General features: G+C 40.8%; 2 protein-coding genes, 1 long non-coding RNA gene and 2 other non-coding genes across 6 annotated transcripts; 2 read left to right on the plus strand and 3 right to left on the minus strand.

Moving 5' to 3' along the window:
• Positions 1-755: 755 nt before the first annotated feature.
• On the minus strand, positions 756-5,262 carry LOC113746679 (uncharacterized). The gene is made up of 5 exons (XR_003463042.1): positions 4,192-5,262; positions 3,813-3,933; positions 2,710-2,937; positions 1,579-1,737; positions 756-1,202 (listed from the first exon to the last, which is right to left on the minus strand). It is a non-coding gene; the product is annotated as an uncharacterized LOC113746679 (long non-coding RNA).
• A 2,536-nt stretch (positions 5,263-7,798) lies between these two features.
• On the plus strand, positions 7,799-10,233 carry fitm1l (fat storage inducing transmembrane protein 1, like). Its single transcript, XM_010750572.3, has 2 exons — positions 7,799-8,926; positions 9,267-10,233. The coding sequence occupies exons 1-2, from the start codon at positions 8,748-8,750 to the stop codon at positions 9,943-9,945; spliced, it is 858 nt and encodes a 285-aa protein (XP_010748874.1). The 5' UTR covers positions 7,799-8,747; the 3' UTR covers positions 9,946-10,233.
• A 1,395-nt stretch (positions 10,234-11,628) lies between these two features.
• On the minus strand, positions 11,629-17,608 carry trnau1apb (tRNA selenocysteine 1 associated protein 1b). 2 transcript variants are annotated; one of them, XM_019253565.2, is made up of 9 exons: positions 17,401-17,608; positions 16,508-16,605; positions 15,927-16,026; positions 14,986-15,038; positions 13,983-14,111; positions 13,471-13,587; positions 13,025-13,325; positions 12,892-12,937; positions 11,629-12,712 (listed from the first exon to the last, which is right to left on the minus strand). In XM_019253565.2, exons 1-9 carry the CDS (start codon positions 17,434-17,436, stop codon positions 12,576-12,578), a joined length of 1,017 nt encoding a protein of 338 aa, XP_019109110.1. In that variant the 5' UTR covers positions 17,437-17,608; the 3' UTR covers positions 11,629-12,575. The 2 variants fall into 2 exon arrangements, with proteins under 2 accessions (XP_019109110.1, XP_019109112.1); XM_019253567.2 differs by having other exon boundaries at positions 12,892-12,934; positions 17,401-17,607.
• Positions 17,609-17,959: 351 nt separating this feature from the next.
• trnaq-cug (transfer RNA glutamine (anticodon CUG)) lies at positions 17,960-18,031 on the minus strand. The gene has a single exon. It is a non-coding gene; the product is annotated as a tRNA-Gln (tRNA).
• A 395-nt stretch (positions 18,032-18,426) lies between these two features.
• On the plus strand, positions 18,427-18,498 carry trnaq-cug (transfer RNA glutamine (anticodon CUG)). Its single transcript has one exon. It is a non-coding gene; the product is annotated as a tRNA-Gln (tRNA).
• The last annotated feature ends 6,967 nt before the right edge of the window (positions 18,499-25,465 follow it).

The following is a 25,465-nucleotide window of genomic DNA, read 5'->3' on the forward strand; positions in this document are numbered from 1 at the left end:
CCTAACACCACAATCAGTCTCATTTACAAACTGGTTTCCCCCACACTGACTGGTCCCGTCATGATGACACACATCATATTTTAAAAGCAGATCTCTGTGTGTTTGTGCTTGTTGTTGAGTTCATGAACTCAACATGTAGTTTGAGAAGACGAATCAACCGTTTTTGCTCTTGGTGTAATGTTGGCTTGTCTATGCTGCTGTTGCAGTAACTCTGTGATAACACACCAAACAGGACTTATTGAGTTCTAACCTGTGAAATTATTTATTATTACATTATTATTTGGCCAGGTTTAAGCAAGTCAGAGAGGAGAGCTATAGAGGAACTTCACCTGCATCAGTGAATGTTGAAATATCAGTATTTAGAGATCACACACTCAATATTACTTACTAGATATTTTTATTATTATTCTCTGACTGCTTATTTGAAACAAGGAGAATATTAGCTTCACTAACCAACTAGCTGCAATCAGTAGCTCAACTGCACTGGTTACATTTATCAACTTTTACCACAGAAAAAGTCCAATGTGGTCATGTTCCTGCTTTGTTTTCACACAGTAAACTGAAGTTATGTTGCATAAATAATCATGAAAGGTATTTTTGAGCAACATAGCTAATGGGTAAGTACTTAAGCTCAAGTAGACTGAGCTGGTGGTCAATCACAAACTACTAAAACCGAGTGTTAAGTGGTTTCACACAGTAAACAGAAGTTACATTGCCTAAATAATCATGAAAGGTGCAAAGGAACTTTGGAGGGATGTCACTACCAGTCTTTATTTCATCCCAGTTTGTTTCTACTTCATTTTTACATTCAAATGTATGTGGTAGGACTGTAGAAAAGCATCTCAAAAGAACAAGCTTTTTTTTCTGGGGGAAATATTTATGGTGCACCAAGTTCAAAAGACATTTGAGTAAAATGCCAGCCATTTGTGAAATATAAATGTGTGTTAATATAATCATTTTGCTATGACATTACTTTGTGTCCTGGTTACTCATTGTGGTGTTCAGCACCAATATTGATTTATTGTAACCATTGCATTAGACAAGTGACAATTAACTAACCAGTAGTATATTTGGTCTTCATCATGGACATAACATGTTCTCCTCGCTCGGCCTTGGGAAATTTAATTTGGAACTGCAGTTCTCCTGCAGTCCTTGCTTGGGTACGCAGGTTTTCATTGAAATGCAATGCAATCAAGTAAATCCTGAATTGGGAAGGATTTGCATATGGTTACTACACTAATAATACTAAATAATACAAAATATTTTGTAAAGGGCTAGAAGCTATCTAATATTAGTGGTTGCTGGAAAGCCTAGAAGTGACCCCTACTGGACAAAAAGTTACACATTCTCTGCAGCGCTCAGTCACAGCAGCACCATGAAGAGTAGACAGACAATTTAGAGGATTTCTCCATGTGTTGTTGTGTGTAGCTGAGCCTACATTCTGCTTATTTACTTAATCTTTCCAGTTCAAATCTTATGTGAAATAAAATGTTTCCACTGGTCACTTGCATAATAAAGTCACATGGTAGTCTGGATTTTTTTCCACTATATTGACAAGATGATTACTATACAATTTACCTGCAAAGCATCCCTAAGTATGAGAAGGCCACGTTTTTGGTGCAAAACGCAGGATCACACTGTGGAACCCCTCCAAGGCAGATGTCTGGTAGACAGGGTTCAGCTTTTTCACATCGTTGTTCATTAGCACCTTCTCCAGCTTGTATGTGGCCTTTGTTGCTAGGCGGGGAAAGACAATAGCAAATACATAAGTGTATAGCAGCTGAGAGTATACTACATATTTATAATTGCTACTGAATAGTGACATGCCAAGGTTTTTTTGTCAGTGGAAGAGTGGTGGAGGCACTTTGGGCAGAGCGGATTTTCATGGACATGCACATTCTGGATGTGATTTAGAAGGGATGTCCATTTTGCCACCATTTCCTCTCCACTGGATGAACCAGATGCTGACCAGTTAAGGTGATTTTTTATGCTCTTTTACAACAGTTTCACCTCACTGCAGTCCTTCTCCTTGGAGATAGCATCCACCTTCTTAGTTAGTGCTGAGAAGAGTTTGAACAAATGGAAGTGGAAACAGGAGTGTGCTACAAATAATTACTAAACTATATATTTCAAATTATCCTATACCTTTACACAACTGCCACACGTCATAAAAGTGGTCAATGTCTGGTTTCGGTTCGTTTTTTTTTTGACACTTTCTTTTTATTGTTTTTCTTTTCCCCAGATAAACTTTTGAACATGGTGTTAAAGGGAAGCGACTTTAACACCAGACTGTTCAAGATACTCCAGACTCCGGATCAGCCCCTCCTTTTCTATGCGGGTACTGCTTCCCACTTCATTGCTCTGTGGATCATATACAGACATAACTTTTTTTTTTTTTTAAACAGACATTTTTGTACAGACTTTAAAACTCTAATTTTTTTCTCTGTTGCAGTCTTTGCTGATAACACTACTACACTCTGGCATAACCTGATCAGATCAAATACAGATTCAATCAAGAAACTCATTTTTAACTGCAGTTTTCTCCACTGTCTGTGCCCAACATATTTCAAAACCTTATCAACGGATTTGAAACATTGTAGAAAGGTTGGCTATTAAATTGTCACACCAATCGTGTTCTTTTTGTTAGGGTTAGAGTTTGTTTTTGTTTTGTTTTTTTACACAGGTCAATTGTTTTTATAATCTGCTTACCTGTACAAGTTGGACATCAACAATTTTATTTGCGCTGAGATCCATCATGGAATAGGAACATACTTTGCACAATGTCCTTGACTGTCGGCTTTCATATCACAACCTAGAGATACTGCGTCCCTCTGTTTCAGTCCACCCAGCAGGTTGGTTTGGTAGTCTCTGTAGTTCTGCACATGATTTTCAATATGTCATTCTGGTGAAGGTCCTCACATGCATTGCATTTAGCACCTGTAATGCAAAATCAAAGAATACCTCTGTAACAGCATCACCAGTGGGATGATTACCAAAGACAAGCAAAAATAGCTCATTGTTCAGTTCTGGTGGTGTCAACCAGTTCAGAGAAGCTGGGGAGGTAGGTGGACTCTTCAGGATCTGATCCTGAAGATTACAGATTCCTCAAATGAGGAAAACTCCACGTGTGGATGCTTTGTTGGTGGGCTGTCAGGCAGTACTGAGTTGATGAACACAACGGAATAACGTTGGATGTGGTGTTGCCCACAGCAACAGTTCTAGTGGCCACTGTAGCTTGAGAACCTGGAAATATATATTCAAGAAGGATAGTAAGATTTCTTTATGTATAGTGTTTACATGTATACAACAGATGAATTTTTTCTCTATAACTATACATACAAAGCATGTTATGGAATTTTCTATCCTTAGGCTACACATGGTCACGTGTGGACCTTGAGGTCCTCAGCAGTATTAATTGTTTGTCTTTGACTAGGTGCCACTATATCTCAACACTGTGATGGCCGGGGTCAAAGAGATCTATTGCTGCCTTCCTCGTCATAATAGATAGCTTGTTGTTGAAGTTCCAATCTGCGTAAACAGACATCTGTGTCTCCAGACTAGAATGTGTTGACAATAACACTTCTATGGGTAAAAGCATTCTCTTTGACTAATTCTGGGGCGTGTAGTATTTGTGGTGTTATCTTTGGGTTTAAAGTTTATCCACCATCACAAGTGCGTCAGAATGCGAGACCGACTCAGGCACTTCTGATGAACTTTGAGAGTGTCTCTAATTCTCCTTGGCCAAGCGTCAGTAAATAATACAGCATAAGACATCAGAGGCTCCTGAACACTTTCTTCCCTCCTGACCTCACCATTGACCTTTGACTTCTGCAATTTCTCCACAACAAAGCGGTCTGTCTGACATCCAACTTCTCTGGTGACTTTGTGTTGGTCGTCACACTGGCATGCTGTCGCTCTTGTGGTTGGAAGGAACTGCTTTGTGAAAACATAATAGTTAAATCGCCTGTGTAATAAGTCCAACGTACTTATGCATATAAACACAAGTTCATAATTCCTGAAAGGCCTGTGTTGTGACTATCCAAAAAGAAATTTAATTAGTCACATAATGATGGCTTGAGGATTGCTCTTAACTTGATTCCAGGCAAAACAAAATACTGTGCGAAGATTGTTCTCTTTTGGGTGAGGTTCCCATTTATTGCAGCAAAGAAAAATGAAAAAACAGAACGTTACCATGCAGATTGACTGGTTAAACTGGCTCTTATCTGGATGTCACTAAGAATTGTTGTGCTCCACCACCATTCAACTCACACTGATTTCCACCTTCATACACCTGATGCTGGGAGGTTACTGGGTGGTTACCAATTAAACAGAAACAGAACTATACTACACCCTTGTGGTCAAAATAAGGTACTTTGCACAAAACAAATGAAGAATGGCAGGTCTACAGCCTGAACAATATGAAAAAATGTACAGTCATATCAGACATTTTTAGTGGGAATAATACATTGAATGACTTTTCGGTCTACCAAACAAGCATGGTGCCTTATATCTGAAGAATACAATTTGTAAGACATCTGTAGCCTCTGTAATCTGCATATATAAGGGTATGTTGTGAGCTCTCCTATTACTGCTAGCTTTAGCTTTGAAGCGACTAAAACGTGTATGTCAGATAAATTCAGAAAATTGCATGAACCACTCTGGGCGAGTTGAATGAATCTCTGTCTCTGTGTCTTTCTCTCTCTGTCCAAACATACACAAGTCATGTATCTCAGTGAAACAATGCGCTGTCTCTTTGCGGTTGTTGCTCTGCTGCGGTGTTTTGATGAAGCAAGGGGGAAGAGCAGAGCACCTCCGACACATGTAAACTATTATTTGAATTCAAAAACTCACTGATTAAGCTGCTCACTGATTAAATCTTCAAGGATAGGACAATATAGATAATTTTGAAATTGGCCTGTAGTTATTTAACATGGTTGGATCTCCTCCTTTAACATAGGACGGACAAAGGCAGATTTCCATATTTTGGGGATTTTATTGTTTGTCTCTATCAGGTAAAAAGTGATGTGTAAGTGGTTCTGCAATAAAATCAGAAGGACCAATAATATCCGGTCCATGTGCCTTTTTTGTATCCAGAGCATTCAGTGTTTTATGTATGTCCTCCACAGTAACAGCTGAAAAACTAAATTGGTGTGTACCGTTCACAAAAACAGGGGTGTGATGACCCTTCTACCCATCCACTAGGTGTCCCTGTTGCTCTCCTTGTGGTGATTTTGCAGGGGCTGAATAGAAGGATCAACACCTGGGCCGATCTGCACCTCCCTGTAAAGGCCTCAATTTCCAAACCAGTCCAGGATTTATTGACTGGAAGTTTTCTAAAATTGTAAAGACAGCATTAAAACCCTAACAGTAAGTTATCAAAATTATAAATAGGGTCTTCTTTCATTCACAATGCACACCACACAAGCTATTCAGCCAGAGACAAACGTTTCCATGCATTCACACATACCATTTTAGCAGCTTTTTATGATGCTAGTCCAAAATATTTTTAGAATAATATTTTATCTTATGACATTACATTAACCTATAAAATTGATATCCAATACATGATGCACAAAACTGTAGCTATATATAAATTGACAAAAACATAAAAAGGCTATTACACACATCAGTACATGATCTGCAGAAAAAACAAACAAACACCTTTTTCTGAACAGTTCTCTCATTTCCTGATCACCAAACTTAAATTTTAAATGCATATTTGGAATCCAGACTGTCTCTCTTTTTTTGCTTCATAAGCTACAGTCTCAATTTTTCAACAGAACATTTTGTGAGAGGATAACACAAAACAACACAACTCAACACAATCCCAGATCATTTGATAAATTGTTTAGAAATTAGCCTCATGAAAGCCACGTTCATTACTTACAGAAAATATGGAAATATCAATGGTGACTGATGCAAACATCATTCTAATAAAAAGGAAAACTTTAAAAGGAAACTATCCAAATACAAAGAAATATATATGATTTAAATTGAAAGCAGTACGTCATGATATACTTACAGGTAGAGTTGAGAGTGGATTGCGAGCAGTCGTGTGTCTTGTTGGAACAACATAAAGATCACCCACAGAAATGCTCTTCCCCTGTGGAAAATTTTAAATATGAGCTCAGGCACCAAAAGATAAATAAATGAGAATAATCAGCTGTTAACTCATGGTGGATTCCACTTCATTATTCAAGCCAAGGCCCCAAAAGCCAACGCATGTCAGGCAACTCTTTGTCTCAGAGGACAGTCAACTCACTTGCAAAAATTGGTGAAATGTGATGTCATCTGTTAGAAGACTAGCTGCTGCCACCCAATTTGACTGTTGACAGCACACATCGGTCACATTTATATATATATATATAAAACTATCTACCTTCAAATATACAATAATGAATGGTTCTTATTGAAACTGTGACATAATTATAGTCATGCGATATGGAAATAATTCAGTGTGTTGCACTGATTATTTATAGACTGGCCAAAAAACGAACCTGAAATACTTCAGTGCCCTCAAACATGTAGAAGTATTGCTTTAATTCTTGTGACATTTCTGTTATTTAGAGGTGATGTAACAGATGCTAGTGGTTAGAATGCTGCCTGTAACTTAAATAGGGTGTCCAGCCTTCGTGCACAGAGTTGAGAGTTGAGAGACATTTAACACTTTGAAACAGGACCAACCTTTACTTCAGGACAGACGGCAGGCCGGTTCAAAACAGAAGCCAACAAGGAACAGGAGAGTTCAGCTCAGACATTTTCACAAACACCAAGTACAGCAAAGGACAGAAGAAGGTTACAGGAATGTGAACAAGAGAAAAAGAAACAGTGCACCAAATGAGAGGAACCTGCCTTATGTTGCATTACAAACACTTTAAACTGTGTTTTAAAGAGCCAGTGTGTATAGCAAACCAGTGAATATGAGTCCACAAAAATCATGGTTTAGATCCAAATAAGATGGATGTTTAACTTCAACATTTTACAGCATCTAGATTTTGATTATTTTAAAGGAATAGTGAACATGGCATTTTAGTACATATGCTTATTCATTTGTTTACCACTGACTATTCACACAAAGCTGATTAACCCTGTGAATGCCAGGTGGCTTTCACAGCAGACCAGTTTTTTAACTCTAGTATCAGTGGCGACATTCCAGTGTTGGTACACCGGTAGTGCTGCATCAACCAGAACGATTGGTTGCCAGAGCTGAATGATTAAGCAACTATTGAAAAAGAGTTGGCTACAGCAACTAGGAGCATAGTGGACCATCCAAGAAAAGTTTCTGATGCTCCAGATTATTAAGAAACTCGCCATTCAAAGAACGGATTCGATTAAAAAAAGAATCAAGCAATCAATGACATGGCATAACCTGTAGACATCCGTGTCAACAGTGTTTTTGTGTAATTAGGGTTAGTTAATTACTCACACTGCAGGTTGAACAGATTGTTTGTTTGAGTTTTAACTTGTACTTTTAGACAGAGGAATGAAATGAAACTGGATAATGTGTGTGTGTGTGTGTGTGTGTGTGTGTGTTGCCATTTATTGATTGACAGACACAGACTGCTGCAACAGCTGAGTCTCAGCTCAGATACAGTACAAAGGTTACTGCTATTAATACACATGCTTGCAAACACACTAACACTTTGCATCTAATCACATCATTGCTGACAATTCGGGACTTTTCTGTAACACAGGCTCTGATTCCTAGCTGGCAATTAAGACTCAATTAGTGAGAAACCCTGTGATGCACATTAACACCAGGCTGAATATGTCACTGGTTCAACCTTTCTGTACCCTTCAGTCATCTCAGCAGGAGCAATGTGACACCTTCAAGGCCCAGGAGGCATATGACAGGGCGAGAACAGACACTGTATTTTTATGTGTGTGTGTTGTAGAGGGTGGGTGTCAGTGACAGAGAGGAGCACAGAAGCTACAGTTACTGCAGAGATAGTTCAGACAGGGGAGGTATTCTGAAGCTTACAAGGCTTCTCAGGGTGACCCAGCAGTGGTCAGTGGAACATCATGGCTGCCATTGCATTTCTGCAGAAGTGATCCACAGGGGTCGCAACAAGAGGCAAACGGGAAGGAGACACACGAAAAACCTGCTGTACGAGCTCAGCTCACCCTCATCCTGCAGCTGCAAGAAAAACCAGCCAAGCAACAGCAATGTGGATTGGTTGCATTGTTAAAGCCTCTGCAGCTCAACGGTGCACTGAAGCTACAGGCAGATACAACAAGGACTGGACTGAAAGGTTTCGAGGTTGGATTTCAGTGTGCACATATTTGCAGTCTGTGGAATGCTAGAGGCCAGCTGTCATTTCATTCATGTTGCAGAGTCACTCTACAGTACACATGGATGCCGAACACTAGCAGCTAACACCAATGGACTTCCAACTGTTTTGAACTACGCAGCCAGCATCTTTAGATCTCTGGACCTGGATATCCTCCATCAATGCACCATCAATGGATCCAATCTCAAACTTTGAAAAACATTATTTAGTTTGTACAGACTGAACGATTCCCACCAGACGTTTCGATTACATAAGAAGCAGAATATGCAACGGAGGTAATCTACAGCATCAACTAGTGCGTTCCGTGCATTCTTAACAGGATTATCACATGAAAACAGTGCAGTCTTTAGTCTGACGTGGGTAATCTACACAAACATACTGCTGCATTCAGAGCAGTTTATTTTTATATAGGAATATTACATTCAGATTCAATCAGAGGTTTAGTTCTGGTTCCAGATGTTCCTCAACACGTTGCTGGTGGTCCTGACGGACCTGGCTGCCCGGTTCCTGGGTAGCACTGTGTTCCGGCAGCACTTCCACCTGTTTCTGTCAGCAGTGGTGATGTTCGGCCCTACATTGAGCTTTTGGGTCTCCCAACACAGCGTCTTTGCTAAGAGAAGCCACTTCCTCTACAGGTAAGGCTACTTCCTGTCCACTTTCTGAATTAAGAACATAGCAGAGTTGCTGAAGCCTACCATGCAAGCCTGCACCCTGACTGGATGAAATTTAGCCAAAGATAAGATTGATCTGTCAAAGGGTGGGGCAGCATGTTTCTCCATTGCATGCAAGAAGAAGTTTATTAAAAAGAAGGTTCTACTGGCTGTTCTAGCCATTAGAGGATCTTCTTGTGGTGGTTTTTATATAATTACACTAATGTTTTATGACTTAATTTTCAGTCAAATTGATCTAACTCATTCCTCCAGTCTCTTGTCTTTACTTCTAAACCTGTTCATATATCTCCATATCTCCCTCCAGGATGTTCTTGCGCTCCGGTTGGGGCTGGACCTGCGTCTTTGTTGGCTCCTTCGTCTTCCTCCTTTCCTTCTCCATTCGTCGCTCCCTCTCCCTCTGCATGCGTCACCTCTCCCGGCTCGTGGTGGCGGGTGGATTGTGGGTTGGTTTCTGTAAACTCCTAGACCTTCTGGAGAACACTACAGGAAGCTGCTATGAACCATTACTCTCTGGTCTAGAAGTTGCCAACGGGCAGCCTCTGTTGGTTCTGCGAGAAGGGGAGAGCAAGTCCATGTGCCTCAGAGCTGGGATGCTGTGGAGGGGGTATGAAGTTTCAGAGGATGTATTCCTCCTCTGTCTGTGCTGCCTTCTGTTGGCTGAGGAAACGGCAGTGTTTGGCCCTTATCTGAGCCTTGGTGGGATTTCAGGTGCCCCCCTGAGGATCCTCTTCCTGTTCTGTGTTATCCTGCTCAGCCTTTGGATCTTTCTGCTGCTCTGTCTTTTAGCTTACTTCCCTCAGTTCCCCACACAGCTGCTAGGGGGCGCTCTGGGGTGCCTGAGCTGGAGAGGACTGTACCAAGGCTGGTACCGCTGGGGCCCCAGCTGGTTCTGCCCTGGGAGGCCTGGACTGGGACTACTCAACACCAAGACCAATTGTTCTGAAGAACAGAACGCAAAATTGAACCATGATCACAGCAATTAAGTGAAAAACTGATTTTTAACACAAAGATGAACTAAATCATTAGCTGGTGGTTGTTTGGGGATGACTGACAGACATTTCTGTTTTTGTTGTTTGTTTAAGTGTAGAAATCCTGTTGAAACTTTGAACAAACCAATGGAATAAGTGTGTTTTTGGCAATCCAGGAGTCTGCCTGGCAATGTTTAAGACTTCACTGAACCTACAGCTCCAAAAACTGAAATGATGTGATCTAAATGAAGCCAATTCAAATAAATCGAGAACTCCAATTCCATGAAAATGGTATGGCTAGCAGATGCTATCAAACATCCATTTTTTCTGTTTTTCTATTAGTATCTTATTTTGCATGAGTAATGTGTTTAAGAAAGATTGTCTGGAAGCATCATAACGGAGAACATCTGGCACTGGCTCATTTGAGTTACACTTTTTCTTCTTGTTCAGACGCTTTGCTGTTGCTTGTTCCGAGACTCCACGAAATGATTAAAACACTGAATCCCGGTTCTCTCGACACACAGATCTCTTCACTTTTAACCAACTATTGCATACAAAAGTAAATACCTCACTGATTGTAGATTTCAGCAGTTTTCTGCTGATAATAAACACGATTACAGCAATGCTAATGCTTTATTTTAGCCTGTACTTAGACACAGCAATGCTTTGAGCTAAAGGCTAACATGCTCACAATAATGCTACCATGTTGATCACCATCCGAGGTTCTTGCTATGCTAACATTTGCTAATTAGCACTAAACACAAACAGCAGCTGATGATGATGGCAATGTCATTAGCTTCGTGTGTCAAAGTTTACATTTAACTTCTAATGATGTCAGCTATGGCTATACTTAGTTTAGTGATAATTGGCATGGAAACATGCAAACATATGCTCTAACTAAGATGATGAGCGTGGTACTACTGGTATCTGCTAAATATCAACATATCGGCATAATCATGTTAGCATTTAGCTCAAAGCACTGCTGTTCCTAGCCTCACAGAGCTGCTAGTATGGCAGTAGTTTGTTAGTCTTGTTAGACGTTGACAGGAAAATTATAGGGAGAGAGCTGGGTATGACCAAACAAGTGCTAAAACCTGCAGTCCCTCAAATGTCCACTTGAGGCTGGCTCAAGAAATGAGTCTCTATAGCTATATTTCCCCATTCATGATGACTGTACTGAGGGTGAATTTTTATACATCTCACCTGTTCAAATTATATTAAAGTTATTCAGAATTAACAGCATGGTCACCTTGATTGGCAGGTGGACCCGTCATCTATTTTGCCCATCTTCTGATTAGCCGTAAGGCAGTGGAACCATACACTGAACTTCACAACGGCTCTTCAGAAATCTGTGGGTGATGTAATGGTGATGTACATACTACTACTTTGCTTTATAAAGACTGTGGGAACAACATGCAACAAAGATCAGGCTTTACCTGGAGTTACTATTTTTGTTTGGCACCCTTGGTGACCAAAGTATCCCAACCAATGTCAGTTTGTAGAGTGACACCTTTAGGAGTATTTAAGCTGAGACTTTTCCTTCTGACACTGGGACTGAAAACAGTTTAACATATCTACATATCTTAAAAACTACAGAACCACTATCTACTAAACTGTACAATGTTGACTATCTTACAGACTCATGAGAGAGAATACGTAACCTTTACCTTCCCCGTGAAGAACAAACCCAGAAGACCATTTTCCTCCTAAATTGGTTTTATTGCTAAAACGTCTCCAGAAAGAAAATATACAAAACATCAGCCATCAAACAGCAGAGGACAAATGCTGCCTGAACATCTGATGCAGAAAACCAGCCACCAACCTCATAAAATCATTACATGCAGTTTCACAGCGCTCAAAAGGTATTGGGAGGTTGTACCATCATATAGAAAGACATGGAGCTTCTTACCTGGAAAACAGTGATAAATTACATTGTGTTCGATTACTGCTGGGTAACCTCAATATCATCCTTACATACTTTAACTTCAAACTCAGATAATGTTCATTAAATCTCAATTTTAAAAAAAAAGGAAAAAAAGGAGGACAATTCCTTCATTAAAAATTAATACAAGAAAGAGTGATCTCCTGTATATACAAAATAATCTAATGACCATCCAAGACTGAAAGGAAGTACACGGCCAATGTCGATTAAGGCATAGTTTTAACGTTTGTCTTCAGAAGACAGGTTCTTCTTTAAAAGTCGGGGTCATACATAATCAAGTTAGCTTTTGCTGGTGACACCATTTCAACATGGATCAACAAAAGTAAAGTGGAGTTCCTCATCATTAAATATTGAAATATTGACACGACATTCACTTTGCTACAGCTACTGTGTGCCGGGCAACAGCAGGGAAGCCTGCTTCAGCACTTTGTCCTAAAGTGTCTAGAGGACTTCATGGTATGCATGGTAACTTCACTGATTGAACAACTTTCTGAATATTACCAACATGGTAAACATTAAAATCAAGTGGATATTTGTTTGTACTTGAACAGGAACAAGTACATCTGAATGTACTCTGAGCCTTCAGTCAGTGAAGTACAGGGACAGCGAAGGTGTTGATATGGTGTTCGATCACGGCAGATTTATGAGGGAGTACAAAATCATAAAAAATGAAATATTTAAGGTTCGGGAGCAGAACAAATTATCAAGAGAGGGAGGGAATGGGAGAGTTAACAGAGTCTATGGGTTCCCAGCGACTGTCCATCATGGCGTCGTAGAGTTCCTCGCTGCGCTGCATAAAATCTTTGTTCCACTGCTCCACGTCACATTCAGGGATCGGCTCTAAAAAAGAAACAGCAAGCGATGATTCGTACATGTCAGTGTGTCGAACATATCTGTGCATGTGAGCAACAAACAACACCACAAATACTGTGTGACACTTCATTAAACACTCAGATAAACAAAGTCCAGGACCCTTTTGGGGCACCAGACAACCCAAAGTAAATCAAGTGAGGTGTTACCTTCTGCGTTGTCCTCCTCTATGCCCCCAGCCTCTTCGTGGCTCTGCTGGGAAAACACATTAAACACTGAGAATCATTTACAGTCACATAAATAAAACCCAGCAGTAACACTGGTCTTTAGGGGTTCTCTCACCTCTGTAGCTCCTGACATGTCAGTGGACGTGGGTGGCACGGGAGGTGGTGGCATCATGTGGCCTGGTGGGGGGTATCCATAAGGCCCGTAGCTATAGTTGTAGCCACTGTTGTAGCCGCTGCTGTAGCCACTGTTATAGCCGCTGTTGTTGTAGCCGCTGTACTGGTCATAGCCACCCCACTGAGAGTAGTAGCCCCCTTGACCTGCGGTGCTATTGCTGCCATAGTAACTGGACTGGGACTGGTTATAGTTGTTATGGTAATTCTGGCCCTGGCCCCCGTGGTAATTGCTCATCTTCTGGCTGCAACACAACAAGGTTTTATCGACTTTTTGATAGCAACTTGGTGAAGGACACTTTCAAAATGAACTTGACCAATAATCTAACAATCTGAAGGGTCATTCTACATCATCAGTTATTTTATCATGTTTCCATGACAGCATCTTACCTCTTTGCCACGGCGATACTAAGCCTGAGTGGCTTCCCCCCAAGCATCGTACCCTGGCACTCCTCGATCGCCTTCTTCTGCTCGCTCTCCTCCCCAAACTTGACAAAGCCGTAACCTCTGCAAGTCAAACAGCAATTACACCTTGTCTCAACACCACCACACACTCCATAGTTGGAATTTAAAAGCCACTTATAATGAGAAACAGAATATAATGGGTATTATTATGGTAGAACTGAAACTTGTTGTTTTACTTTTAACATGAGGTAGCATCACTTGAATTGTGAGTTGCTCTTGCTTAGCCTATATGGGGAAAACAATAGTTTTAGCATAAGACGGTAAGAAAACATTTCTTCATCAGCCTCTTTCTTTGAAAATAGATGAAGATGTACTGAAGGTCAACGTCCACAGCACTGCTATCTAAATAATCATTACAGCACAACAAAGATCAAGAAATCATCTGAATACTTTTCACATGTCTGAGGCCGCATCGGTCCACCTCTGAGTTTACATACCTGGAGTATCCATACTGATCAGTGACCACTTTGGCTCCTTTGCAGGAGAGGTACTTCTTGAAAACTTGGTGCAGTTGGAAGTCATCCACCTCAGAGGCCAAGTCGCCCACAAACACAGAGAACTCCGGCCTGAAGTGAGGAAAATATTCCACAAGACATACAAGCCATTATACAAATGTGTTCACATATGCAGTACTCCAAACACCTGGAAGCAAACTTGAAGACGTATTATATGGATTTGTTCTCACGTGTAGTGTGCTATGGTATCAGAAAATGATTCCTCCTAAAATTGTGATATTAATTTCAGCCATATTGCAGAGTCATGGCCTCCATGACAGCGATCAGCAAGGCATCAAGTAGTAGAGATGTTGTTTAATTTCACATTCACACTGATACCATACATTAATCTGAGCAGATCTTCAGTGTTCTTTTTAGAATTTAAACTAACATTTCATGAAACGGTTCTTCGTTAGGGATTTAGGGCACATTCAGACAAGATCAGGTGCTGCGGTGAAAACATTTGAGTGGGGGTCATCCATTTTGTCGGGGCAGTGTGGGCTGCAAGGGTCACAGCAGTGAAGTTGAGCCAGATCCAACTTCTGCAAAAACGCAGCCAGATGTCATGCTGCAGCCACAAATCAATGTCTCTGAAACTGAGACTATCCAGGCGGATTCATGGACTAAACTTTAACAACTCTACCTGTTGCTTCTAAATTTGTGTCTGGCTTATAATTTATGCTGCAAAATCGTGACACTAAGAAGTTTAATTTGCTTGGTGCCCAGTGGTTTGAGAGAGAGAGAGAGAGAGAGTGTGAATGAGAGTGAGCGAGCGCCAGCATTGATGCAGCTGGTCATTCAATGAAATAAAGCTATTTCCTGATTGTTTCACAGTGGTTATGTTATATACTCACTGCAGCACCTCCTGTCTGAATGTAACCTAAAGATAACAGGTTTTGGGTGATCTTTTGAAGTGGAGCATTGACATGCAAAATGTTGAGCTTACCCTGCCTCTGGCCGTTTTCCATATGTGGCATAGTTTAGCTTAAACTTCCGGGGCTGCACATGGGAAGAGAAAAAACACACACTTAGCCGACGTCAAACACCAGAGACGTGTAGTATAGCACTGATATTGCTGGAAATAAAGAGTGGAGTTATTATGGTTGTTATTTGGGTTTTACATACCTCCACCACCCAGACCAGCCTTTAGCCCATTCCTCAGTTAGTTCCTACCAGAGACTCTATTCACCAGCTTCAAACAAAGTACATTCATGTACAAGCAGCCTCTCAGCCACCTTCAGCAGCAGGTACAGGCCGGTGGACAGGGGAGCCCAGTAGCTTGGCCAGCTCACAGGGCCAGCAGCATTTCAAGTTCAGTAGCAAGCAGCTAAAGCTCACAACTTTACATAGCACTTAGAAAAGGTTCGAGCTGGCAGGATTCATTTTGTTACACATCACCAGACTCTTCAGGAGACTCACTGTCACTACAGCCAATATAGAATAAGTGTCACTTTGTATCTGTAACGCTGTTTAGTATTACATCTTTAGAAATGTTAGGACAGTAAGTGGTAGCTGAAGTAACTTAAAGAGCAAATCGAACAGATTTGGCACATTTAAACTCTGTTAACAAGAATCTGGTGTGTTTACAGATAAAAATGACAACCTCAAACTATAGACTTAAACATTCAGCACTATGAGCTACTATCAGAACAAAAAGGAGGACCAAGACTAGTTGAGCTCCACTATCCACAGTCAAATCAACAAATAAATACTGCTTGATAACATAACTAAGACTGGAAAAAAAAAGGAAGGCGGTATTAAATTGTCAACAGTATACACTGTATATAATGTATATGTATGTATTGATGGAGAAACAGTATTTATATATTGAAGTAAGGATTGCATCAATATGGAGGAAGTATTTGGCAATTACACCATAGAACTGACCGGGTTTGATCCAGGAACCAGTTTTCCATTGAGTCTTTGGACACAGCGGTCAACACTTGCTTCATCAGCGAGCTCCACAAAGCAGTATCCTGCTGAACCACTGCAGGGGGGGACACGAAGAGAAAACATTTACTAGAAGAACATTATATTTCAGCTATGAGGGAGTGATGTTTTATTAGTCACTCAACACACCAAAGCCATCATGAGTGACGCACAATGCATTGCAGTGTTTTTATATATTTGCAAGAAAATAAATCCATGGTTTGGAAGTAGCGTGTGAAACTGTGTTTGCAAATCTCTTTGATATTTCACTGATTTACTCAGATAGTTGTCAGCTTGTGTTCTTTATTCACAACGTTGTCTGTAAACAACTCGAACAATGACTGTTTAGCAAGACAACATGAACTCAGTGATCATTGTTAAGATATTCATGATACAGACGATCACAAACAGGAATTTCTACATCTAACACCACAGGCTGAGGTTTAGTGAACGAGAGGAATTGAAACCACTTTCATGGTTCCTGCGGTCGTTCGCGCCAGTCAAAGCAGAACACACAGTCTGCTGTACGCAGGTCTTACCCTGTTATCCTGTGAGTGATGATCTTCACTCCAAACGGCGACTCTCCCATAGCACTAAAGGCCTGCTTGATGAAGTTCTCATCCATGTATGGGTCCAACTAAAAACACACGTGAAAATACATTTTACATACATCACATTCAGTCTGAAGCAAAAAGAAAGTTCACAACAGAAACAGATGCAACAACTCATTTTTAATGGTCCTTGCAACACTGGCTGTAGCTGTTTCAGTAAAACATGCTTAAAAATGACAGGTCATTATTTATATAATATTATGCTATTATAATATTATTAATTTAAAAATCGTCAGGGGGCAGCAACTGCCATTACTGATGTGGTGCATTCAGGTACCACAGAAAACAACATAACAAAAAATGTAAGGCAGGTTTGACATTTTAGTTTATGTCACACATACTTGTATGTATTTAATAACTATTATGACATTTGCCGTTTATGACTCAGATGAATTGGGAAATTATTTCCAGGTGGGGACAGTTTTGTTTACATGTTAGCTGCTTTAGCTTGTAGCTAACCACTTGTTCGCTGGTTAAATGTCACTTCTGAATATTCTGTTCACAGCTACAGTGCCGGCCCAAAATAAGTCTGAGTGATGCCTCAGCTACAGGAACTCCAATGATCTGTAGCATGTATCAGCTAACGGCTGCTACCAAACATGGGCAGACAAATGAGCAGGAAACAGTCACGTGGGAGCCGCTTAGTGGGAGCTTAGGGATTTGTTTACGTTATTGAAGGCGTTAGCCAGCGAAGTAGCTCCGTCAGCACAGAGGTCAGCTTCACGTTTTAGCACAGGGGTCACTGAACGTAACCGAGCTAACAGCCAGCGTGCTAAGCTAAGCTAACGTCCCCACAGTGAAGGAAGCGGCTTCAAACATACGTCACCCATCCACAGGCTGGTCTGTCTGTTAAACATCTTCAGGTCCGGAGCGGAGCTCAAACTGGAACAGGGGGGTCGTCGATGTTTAGCGTGGCTTCAAAACAATGTTATAACAAATGTTACAACGTTAAAAGTTCTCCACACGTTCAAGCTCAACACCTCGAGTCCAGTTCCTCTTCCGGCTCCGAGGCGGCACTTCCGGCGTAATGCCGACTTCAGCCTGCGCGCGCCCCCGCAGGCAGGATGGTCCCCACGGGAACGCGCACAGCGACGGCGAAAACTTTTGTTTATAGGAATAATGTTTTGCTGTTTGTCGGTTCATTAATAAGCTTATATCTATGTTTAAGTGTTTAGAGTCACAAGTATATCCTTGATATGATTGGTTGATAAATAAACCGGCTGAATTACACTCTAAATAATGATTTATTGACTTCTGTCATAACTCTTTTTTTATTTTACTTATCCACTGGGATTAAGTCGCTTTCGTTAGGTCTTATTGTTATGAAATTCATCAGCTGTCATGGAACTATTCAGAAATGTTTTATTATATTGTAAAATCAGGTCCCACCGAGATTTGAACTCGGATCGCTGGATTCAGAGTCCAGAGTGCTAACCATTACACCATGGAACCGCTGAAAGACAAGCTCGCCGCGTTCACAGACAGGTGATATGAGTAGGAAAACCCAGAACTAAACCACCGTGAACGTTTTTAACTCTCACATTCCGCCTGATCGTCTTTTCCCCCCCGTCTTTCCATTTGTCATAAGATCAAGCTGTCTGTATTTTCTATCCATTTTGGTCTGACATTGAGTTTAATACATATTGTATTTTGAAATTATATAAATATATGGAGTAAAACAGAGCAGATATACAACGTACAATTCAAAACCTTTGATGTAGTCCATCTAAAATTTTGAATCTACGTTCAAAACAGAGATATTCGTTCAAAAACGTTCAAAATGGTCTAGTTCTGGGTTTTCCTACCCACATCACCTGTGTGTGAATGCGTCAAACACGTACCTAAGCGGTTCCATGGTGTAATGGTTAGCACTCTGGACTCTGAATCCAGCGATCCGAGTTCAAATCTCGGTGGGACCTGATTTTAGGGATGAAGGTGGGTACAACTATGAATTTCTTGACAGCTGACAAATTAAATGCCAATAATGTAAAAGATTGAACTGAATGCTCAGTTGAGGTGACAGTTCCTCTACATAGGTAAATGATTTGCATGCATTTCATCTGCATTTACACTACTTACAAAAAGTTAGGTATATTCCACTTTTGGGTAAAGTTTATGGAAAATGTAAAATGTTCATGCTACAGTGATATATCATGAAAGTTAGTGCATTTAAGTAGAAGCATGCAATGGTTTGTGTTGTTTCTTATGTTGTGATTGCGCGTTTTGTAGATCACCGTCACTTCCAGTATTTCATTGGCACAGGGGGTGTGGTTGTGGTTACACCTTATTTTACATGTGCACTTGGTGGCGGGAAGCTCCAATATTTTCTGACTGTTTTCACTACTCATCATCACTTAGTACACCCTAGTTTAGTTTGTTACGTTATGCCAGTCTCACTTTGTTGATATTATTTTGGTTAATAAACATCATAAAACATTACATGACTTTGGATTTTCTTTGGACTGTAATGTGTCACATTAGAAGCCTGGGGGAGTTATCTGTTGTCTTATTATCAACCCTTTTATAAAGAAATGTAAACACTCCTCACACAGGTGTTGTGAGGCATCTGTCAAAGGACATGCAGAGTCCAGGATGGTCTGAAAGGTGTGATTAAAAAGACACCAGCTCTCCTCTGTCAGAATGGGGGTTAAAATCAGTTAAAGAGGCAGTACTAAAAAGCTCTGAAAGTTTGCCGGCAGACCTAGAGTTAAAAACCCAGCGGCGGATGATCAGACACACACATATCCTCGGACCACTATACAGAACTAACTCCAGTTTGTGACCTTTCACATGTGTCGGTTCTTGTGTTACCTGAATGAGATTAAAATATCCATAACATCCATAACAAAGGGCTGGGATGGACAGCAGATAATTTTGTTGTACTTTGATACTAAGGGAGATAAAAACTTGGTAGAGGAACCAATATACTCAGAAGATCTGAAATGATTAAGTAAAATCAGAGTGCATAACTTTTCTATAGATGACAGCAACTCCCCCTCATCTGCCAGACAGACGGGGTTGGTGGAGGTGTGTAAAATCAGGGTAAGATTGCTTCAATGAGTGCTACAGTCTCTCTGAAAAAACAGTCTAACTTGTTGAAAGTGATAAAATCTAATAGAAAAATATAAAAGAGAAAACATCTGGAAAATTTGACTTTGTTGGAGAATTAACCAAAAAGAGGAAGAGGAGCCATGTCTCGATTCACATTTACAACTGTCTCCAACAATCCACAAATGACCAATGATGCACTGCAAGTGTGCACTACAAGTCAACAGTGTTGTTTTGATAAGATAAATGACCAAGTGAGCACAATATTATTATCTTCATTATTATTATGGTATGATTTTATTTCCCATGATCATTCAGACACACATTAAAATATAAGCCTGTTGGGGGGTCACGTGACGCAAACGGCGGAGTAGCAGCTCATAGTCTGTGCTCCCGCAGCTCGATATCCGTCAGCTTATTTTTTCTGGCCAAAAAGAGGAAAAAACGTTGTCACGGTGAGCAGACGTCAGAGCTTATAAGTTTAAAAATGCCTGGTACTCAGAAAAGACTTAATATTAGACCAAATCAGCCTGGAGTCAATCGCCTAGGTGCAGCCAGGCTAACATGTCGGACGACACGCGGCCAATGCTAGGGCAAGTTGACGCCGACAGCTTGGTGGAACGAATATCTGCTAGAGTGCGTGAAGGTGTAGAGGATTCCTTTGATAAAAAAATCGACCCGGTTCTGCAGAAACTCGATGCCTGCTTATCTGAAATCAACCTTCACCATGAAGCTCTCCGAGGTCGAGAGCAAGCTGGAGACGGCCTTGGATAAGATCGACGACCTGGAGAACAGGAGCCGGCGGTGCAACATACGTGTCGTCGGGCTCCCTGAAGGCAGCGAAGGCACTAACCCCGTTGCTTTCTTCAGGACCTGGTTACCGGAGCTATTGGAGATGAACGCAAAAGGAGGATCGGTTAAAGTGGATCGTTGCCATCGGGCCCTCACACGTCGTCCACCTCCCGGTCAGCGGCCCCGGGCTGTCATCCTAAAGCTCCACAACTTCCAAGATAAAGTCCGGATCATGCAAGCGGCAAGGAAAGCACAGTCCCTGGCATACAACGGCACCCCGATCATGTTTTTCGACGATTTCTCCGCGGCCGTTACACGGAAACGTCAGGAATATTACGCGGTGAAACAACGGCTGAAGGAGAGAGGGATCGTCTTCGCCATGATGTACCCAGCCGTGCTCAAGATCAAATACAACGGGCAGGAAACAGTCTTTAAACATCATAAAGAAGTGTCTGCCTTCTTGGATAAAGAGTCACAGCGCGGAGGATCTCCCTCCACGCTCCCTGATGAGTGAGAGTCTTTGTTTCTTCTGCTCACACGCTGCCGTGGTCATCTACTGATCTTCTCTGCAAATGTCAGGTTTGTCCGTTAGAGGAGTAGGAGAGCATAAAACTTTCTATAGCACTGAGACTGGTTGACTGGCACCTCCTAACCCTTTTTTATATTTTTACTATTATTATTTGTATTTTATTTAGTTATTTATTTTTTCATTTTATATTTGTCTCTCCTCTGTTGTTAGATTTGTTTATGTCTCTGTCTGTGCTATATGGATATTTTAGTTACATGATCTATACACTTGACTATGGATCCTTTTTCTTTGTTTCATTTTTGTTCTCTCCTCATTGTTATAGATTTGCAGTTGTTTACAAGCTCGCTGATGACTTCGTATTTCATATGCAAGGTTTGAAAGGAATTCATATAGCTGGTCCAACATCCTCCCTATTTGAGTAGGGAGGTTAGCTCGCACCCCTGATGGGTGTAATAGAAGACCTAAGTCTGACCCCCAATGTCTATCTGTTATCTTGGTTGTTTTGTTTTGTTGGTATATAGTTATCTTCTGAAGTGGCAAAGCAGTGTTTTCATTTTCGTTTTATGTTTTGCTTTTTGGTTTAGCTTCAGGGAGCTCTGGTTGTTTTCAGTATTTCTTTGCACAAGTTGTCAGTATGGTTTTCGTAACTCATGACGTCCAGTGACAGTCCTACACTGAAAATGTGCAGCTGGAACGTGGGGGGCATACATAATCCTATTAAGCGGAAAAAGATTTTAAGTTCTCTTAAAAGAAGCATGTTCACATAGCTCTTCGCAAGAAACGCACCTAACCGCTAGTGAGCACTTAAAGTTGAAGCGTGACTGGGTGGGGCAGGTGTTTAGCTCATCTTTTACTAGTAGAGCAGGGGTGTCCGCATTCAAATACATAAGCATCTACCTTTATCTGACGTCCAAACTATTTCTGAAAATCGGGTAGATTGTCATGCAAGGGGTCGTCTACATGGCCAGCTGGTGTCGTTTTTGAATTTTATTTTCCCCCAGTCCATTCCAATGACTTTTGTCTCACAAGCGCTTTTTCTTTGTTTGCCGATTGGATTAATGGAATACAGTCGTGCAGGTGTTTTTTGCTATTTCTCCTCAGTAATGGCCAATTGCCGTCAGTCAAAATTCAATGCTAGAAGAGCTAGAGCTATAGTAGACCTGTGATAGACTTATCGTGGATACCTGGCGTGTTTTCATCCTACGATAAGCATTTACATTTTTTCTGGGTACACAAACATCCAGTAGAATTGACTTGTTTTCACCCCTAAAATTTCATTGAGTAACGTTAAGAGCTGCACTATTGGAGGACATTATTATATCGGATCATGCCCCATTTATATAACCCTAAACAATTTGAATCCTGCATCCAAAGCCGACCCTGGAGATACGGCGCGTTTCTGAACCATGACCCCAATTTTGAGAAATTCCTAAAAGTGCAGTTAGACTATTTTTTTAAAGAGAATAAAACTCCTGATGTTTCACCTGGCTTGCATGGGATACTATGAAAGCCTATGTGGCGAGGTCTCATTATATCTTACACTGCTAAACTAAAAAGAACAGCAGAGCAGAGCAAAGGAAACTCGAGCTAGAACTACACAGAACGATTCAAACTAATACAACTTATCCCCATCAGAAGAACTCAGAAATGAGATACATGTGGTTAAGGCAGAACTGGAGAGTGTACTAACAAAGAAGGGAAAAATCTATGTTTTTTATGAGACAAAGGATGTATGAGTATGCTAACAAACCTAACCGATATTTGGCCAATCTCCTTCGAAACCGGGGTCCAGCCCAGAATATCTCCTTTATCAAGGATCAACTGGCACACACAGTTATGATAACAGAGTAATCAATGACACCTTAAAACTTTCTATAGCAGTTATCTCTTCACAGCTCCATCCACACTCAGAGCAAGCTATGACGGATTTTTTTTGCAAATGTGGACTTACCGAAGATTACAGAGATCAAAGAGATGATCTATTTAAACCAATAACCCGAGTGAAATTAAGAATTGTACCAGCTACTCCCCAACAACAAAGCCCCAGGTCCTGATGGCTTCAGTGCAGAATTTTATAAAAGTTCAATACAATCTTAGTTAATCCCTTATTGGAGTGTGCGCAATCCTCATTTGTGACTGGGGCTCTTCCTCCATCTCTTATGGAGGCTAATATTTCTTTGGTATTGAAAAAGGGGAAATCCTCTGAGGTGTGCTCTTCTTACGGGCCGATACTGTTTTAAATCTAGATGTGAAGCCTTCAAAGATTCTGGCCATGTGTTGAAAAAGTTCTTCCACTATCATTCATAACGACCAGACTGGCTTTATACGTGGAAGGTATTCCACACAACGTTAGACACCTGCTAAACATTATTCAGCATTCCTCCCTGTACAGTGCAGAATCTCTAGATTTCTCCACGCGCAGAAAAGCGTTTGACAGGCTGGAATGGCCCTATCTTTTTTTCACGCTCAAATTTTGCCTTTGGAGAGGAGTTTATTAGATGGATTCAGATCTTGTACACATCACCCCTTTCAGCTGTAATCACAAATGGGCTAAGGTCAAGTAATTTTAAGATTGAACGGGGTACTAGGCAGGGCTGTCCCCTAACCCACTTTTATTGCGCTAGCTATGGAGCCTCTAGCTACCGCTATTAGACAAGACACCACTATTAGAGGAATCTCCCTAAATAATCATGAGCATAAAATTTCGCTGTACGCTGATGATGTGTTGATTTTTTTTTTAAGCTCTCTGCTCAGTCCATCCCTAAAGTGACGGAACTAATTAATTATGGCTCTTTCTCTGGCTATAAAATAAATTTTTCTAAAAGTGAAGCCGTCACTCTGTGTCTCGCAGACATTGGACCCTAACATTTCACAACCATTTCGCTGGTCTCCAGCAGATTCCTATACTAGGTATAAGAGTTTCACCGTGTCTAAATGACGTATATAAATTAAATGTTGCCCCTCTCTTACAAACTATAAAACAGGACCTTGACAGGTGGTGTGGCCTGCCCCTATCCCTTTTAGGACGTATTCATTTGATCAAAATGAACATCCTCCCTCGTCTTCTATATTTCTTTCAAATGGTACCACTGGTCTTGTCAAAAAATGTTTTCACAAAATTGAATAGTGCTATTATATCATTTATCTGGCGTAAAAAGAGGCCCAGGCTAAGATACAGTTTTCTGTGCCTTCCTGTTAAACGTGGTGGCCTAGCAGCACCAGTGTTTTCTATTACCTGTGGGCGGCACAGTTTAAGTTTCTTTTGGTGGTTCTGGTGACCCGGATTCATTTGGCTCAGCTGTGATCAGCTTCTTAGGAAGGATCCCTTGCAGAATTTGCCATATATCCTCCAGGCAGATTTATATTCTGAGCGAAGGACAATCTATTTTTAAAGAATAGGCTGAACATGTGGCGTAAAGTCAGAAAATTGGAAGGGTACAGTAACCGTTTCTCTTTGCTACCCTATTCACGAGAACCTGGACTTTCACCCTGGACTTCAGGGTGGCCTTGTGGATTGGAAGCTCAGGGGTATTAAGGTTGTGGGGGACATGATTCGGGAGGGCTCAATTCTAACATTCCAGCAAGTGAAAAGTAAGTTTGGGGTCACCGATAAGGATTTGTTAAATTTCTTCAGGTTCAAAGCTTTATTCAAAGTGGCTTGAAAGATTCCAATGGTGGCCTGGCTACTCACCAATAGAATCCCTTTTGGTAGACGGTGTGCAGCCTAAAGCTTTCACTAAGAAGCCTATAAGATTCTATGTAGTCCAATGTAGATAACCTGTTAGAGTAAAAGGCAAATGGGACTCTGACCTGGGTACAATAGAGCCTGGTGACTGGGATGCCCTGTGCAGCCACCTTCTAAGGTCTTGTGTTCTAATTCTGCTTGGGAAAGGCAATTCAAAACTTACATAGGGTATGTCACCCCTGAAGACAGACACAGAATGAACCCAACTTGGTCTGAGCTCTGTATTAAATGTCAGTTTGCAGTTGGATCACTTATTCATTGCTTGTGGAGCTGTCATCTCATCCAGCAGTTTCTGGACTGTAGTAGTTCAACAGCTGAACACAATTTTTAAGAGTCATCTACAGTTGAGTGCAAGGACTTGTCTGCTGGGACTGGAGGACGCCTACTCTGCAGCTTTGAAGGATAAACCGTTCTATTTTACCAGACATGGGATCCATTCTTGTCTATCTGCGCACCACTGCACCTCGTAAGAGGAGGTCGAGGCTTATAGAACTGGCCTGGGAAAGGGATTCTCCCTGAACTCCCCCCTTTTTTAATTATTATTATTATATTATTATTATATATGTTTTTGTATGTGTGCCAATGTATATTTTATGTTGCCCTTTCTACAAATGCTTTGCAAAAAAGTTCAATAAAAATGTTTGAAAAAAAAAATATAAGCCTGTTAATTATTACAGAAAAAAGAGACAAACCATTAATATAAATAGCCAATATGCTGTTTTATATAAAATAAAATTAAATAAACTAAATTAGAATAAAAAAAAAAAAATTA

The sequence above is a fragment of the Larimichthys crocea genome, chromosome X (assembly GCF_000972845.2).
Source record: "Larimichthys crocea isolate SSNF chromosome X, L_crocea_2.0, whole genome shotgun sequence".
NCBI classification, from domain to species: Eukaryota; Metazoa; Chordata; class Actinopteri; family Sciaenidae; genus Larimichthys; species Larimichthys crocea.

What these genes read in the sequence shown, in the direction of transcription:
- trnau1apb (XM_019253565.2), bottom strand. Translation starts at nt 17,436, where the DNA reads ATGTTTAACAGACAGACCAGCCTGTGGATGGGTGAC. An exon ending in GGAAAACGGCCAGAGGCAGG is followed by an intron (nt 14,112 to 14,985) that starts GTAAGCTCAACA and finishes TCCTCACTTCAG; the next exon opens with GCCGGAGTTCTCTGTGTTTG. An exon ending in ACATGTCAGGAGCTACAGAG is followed by an intron (nt 12,938 to 13,024) that starts GTGAGAGAACCC and finishes GTGTTTTCCCAG; the next exon opens with CAGAGCCACGAAGAGGCTGG.
- fitm1l (XM_010750572.3), top strand. Translation starts at nt 8,748, where the DNA reads ATGTTCCTCAACACGTTGCTGGTGGTCCTGACGGACCTGGCTGCCCGG. An exon ending in AGAAGCCACTTCCTCTACAG is followed by an intron (nt 8,927 to 9,266) that starts GTAAGGCTACTT and finishes ATCTCCCTCCAG; the next exon opens with GATGTTCTTGCGCTCCGGTT.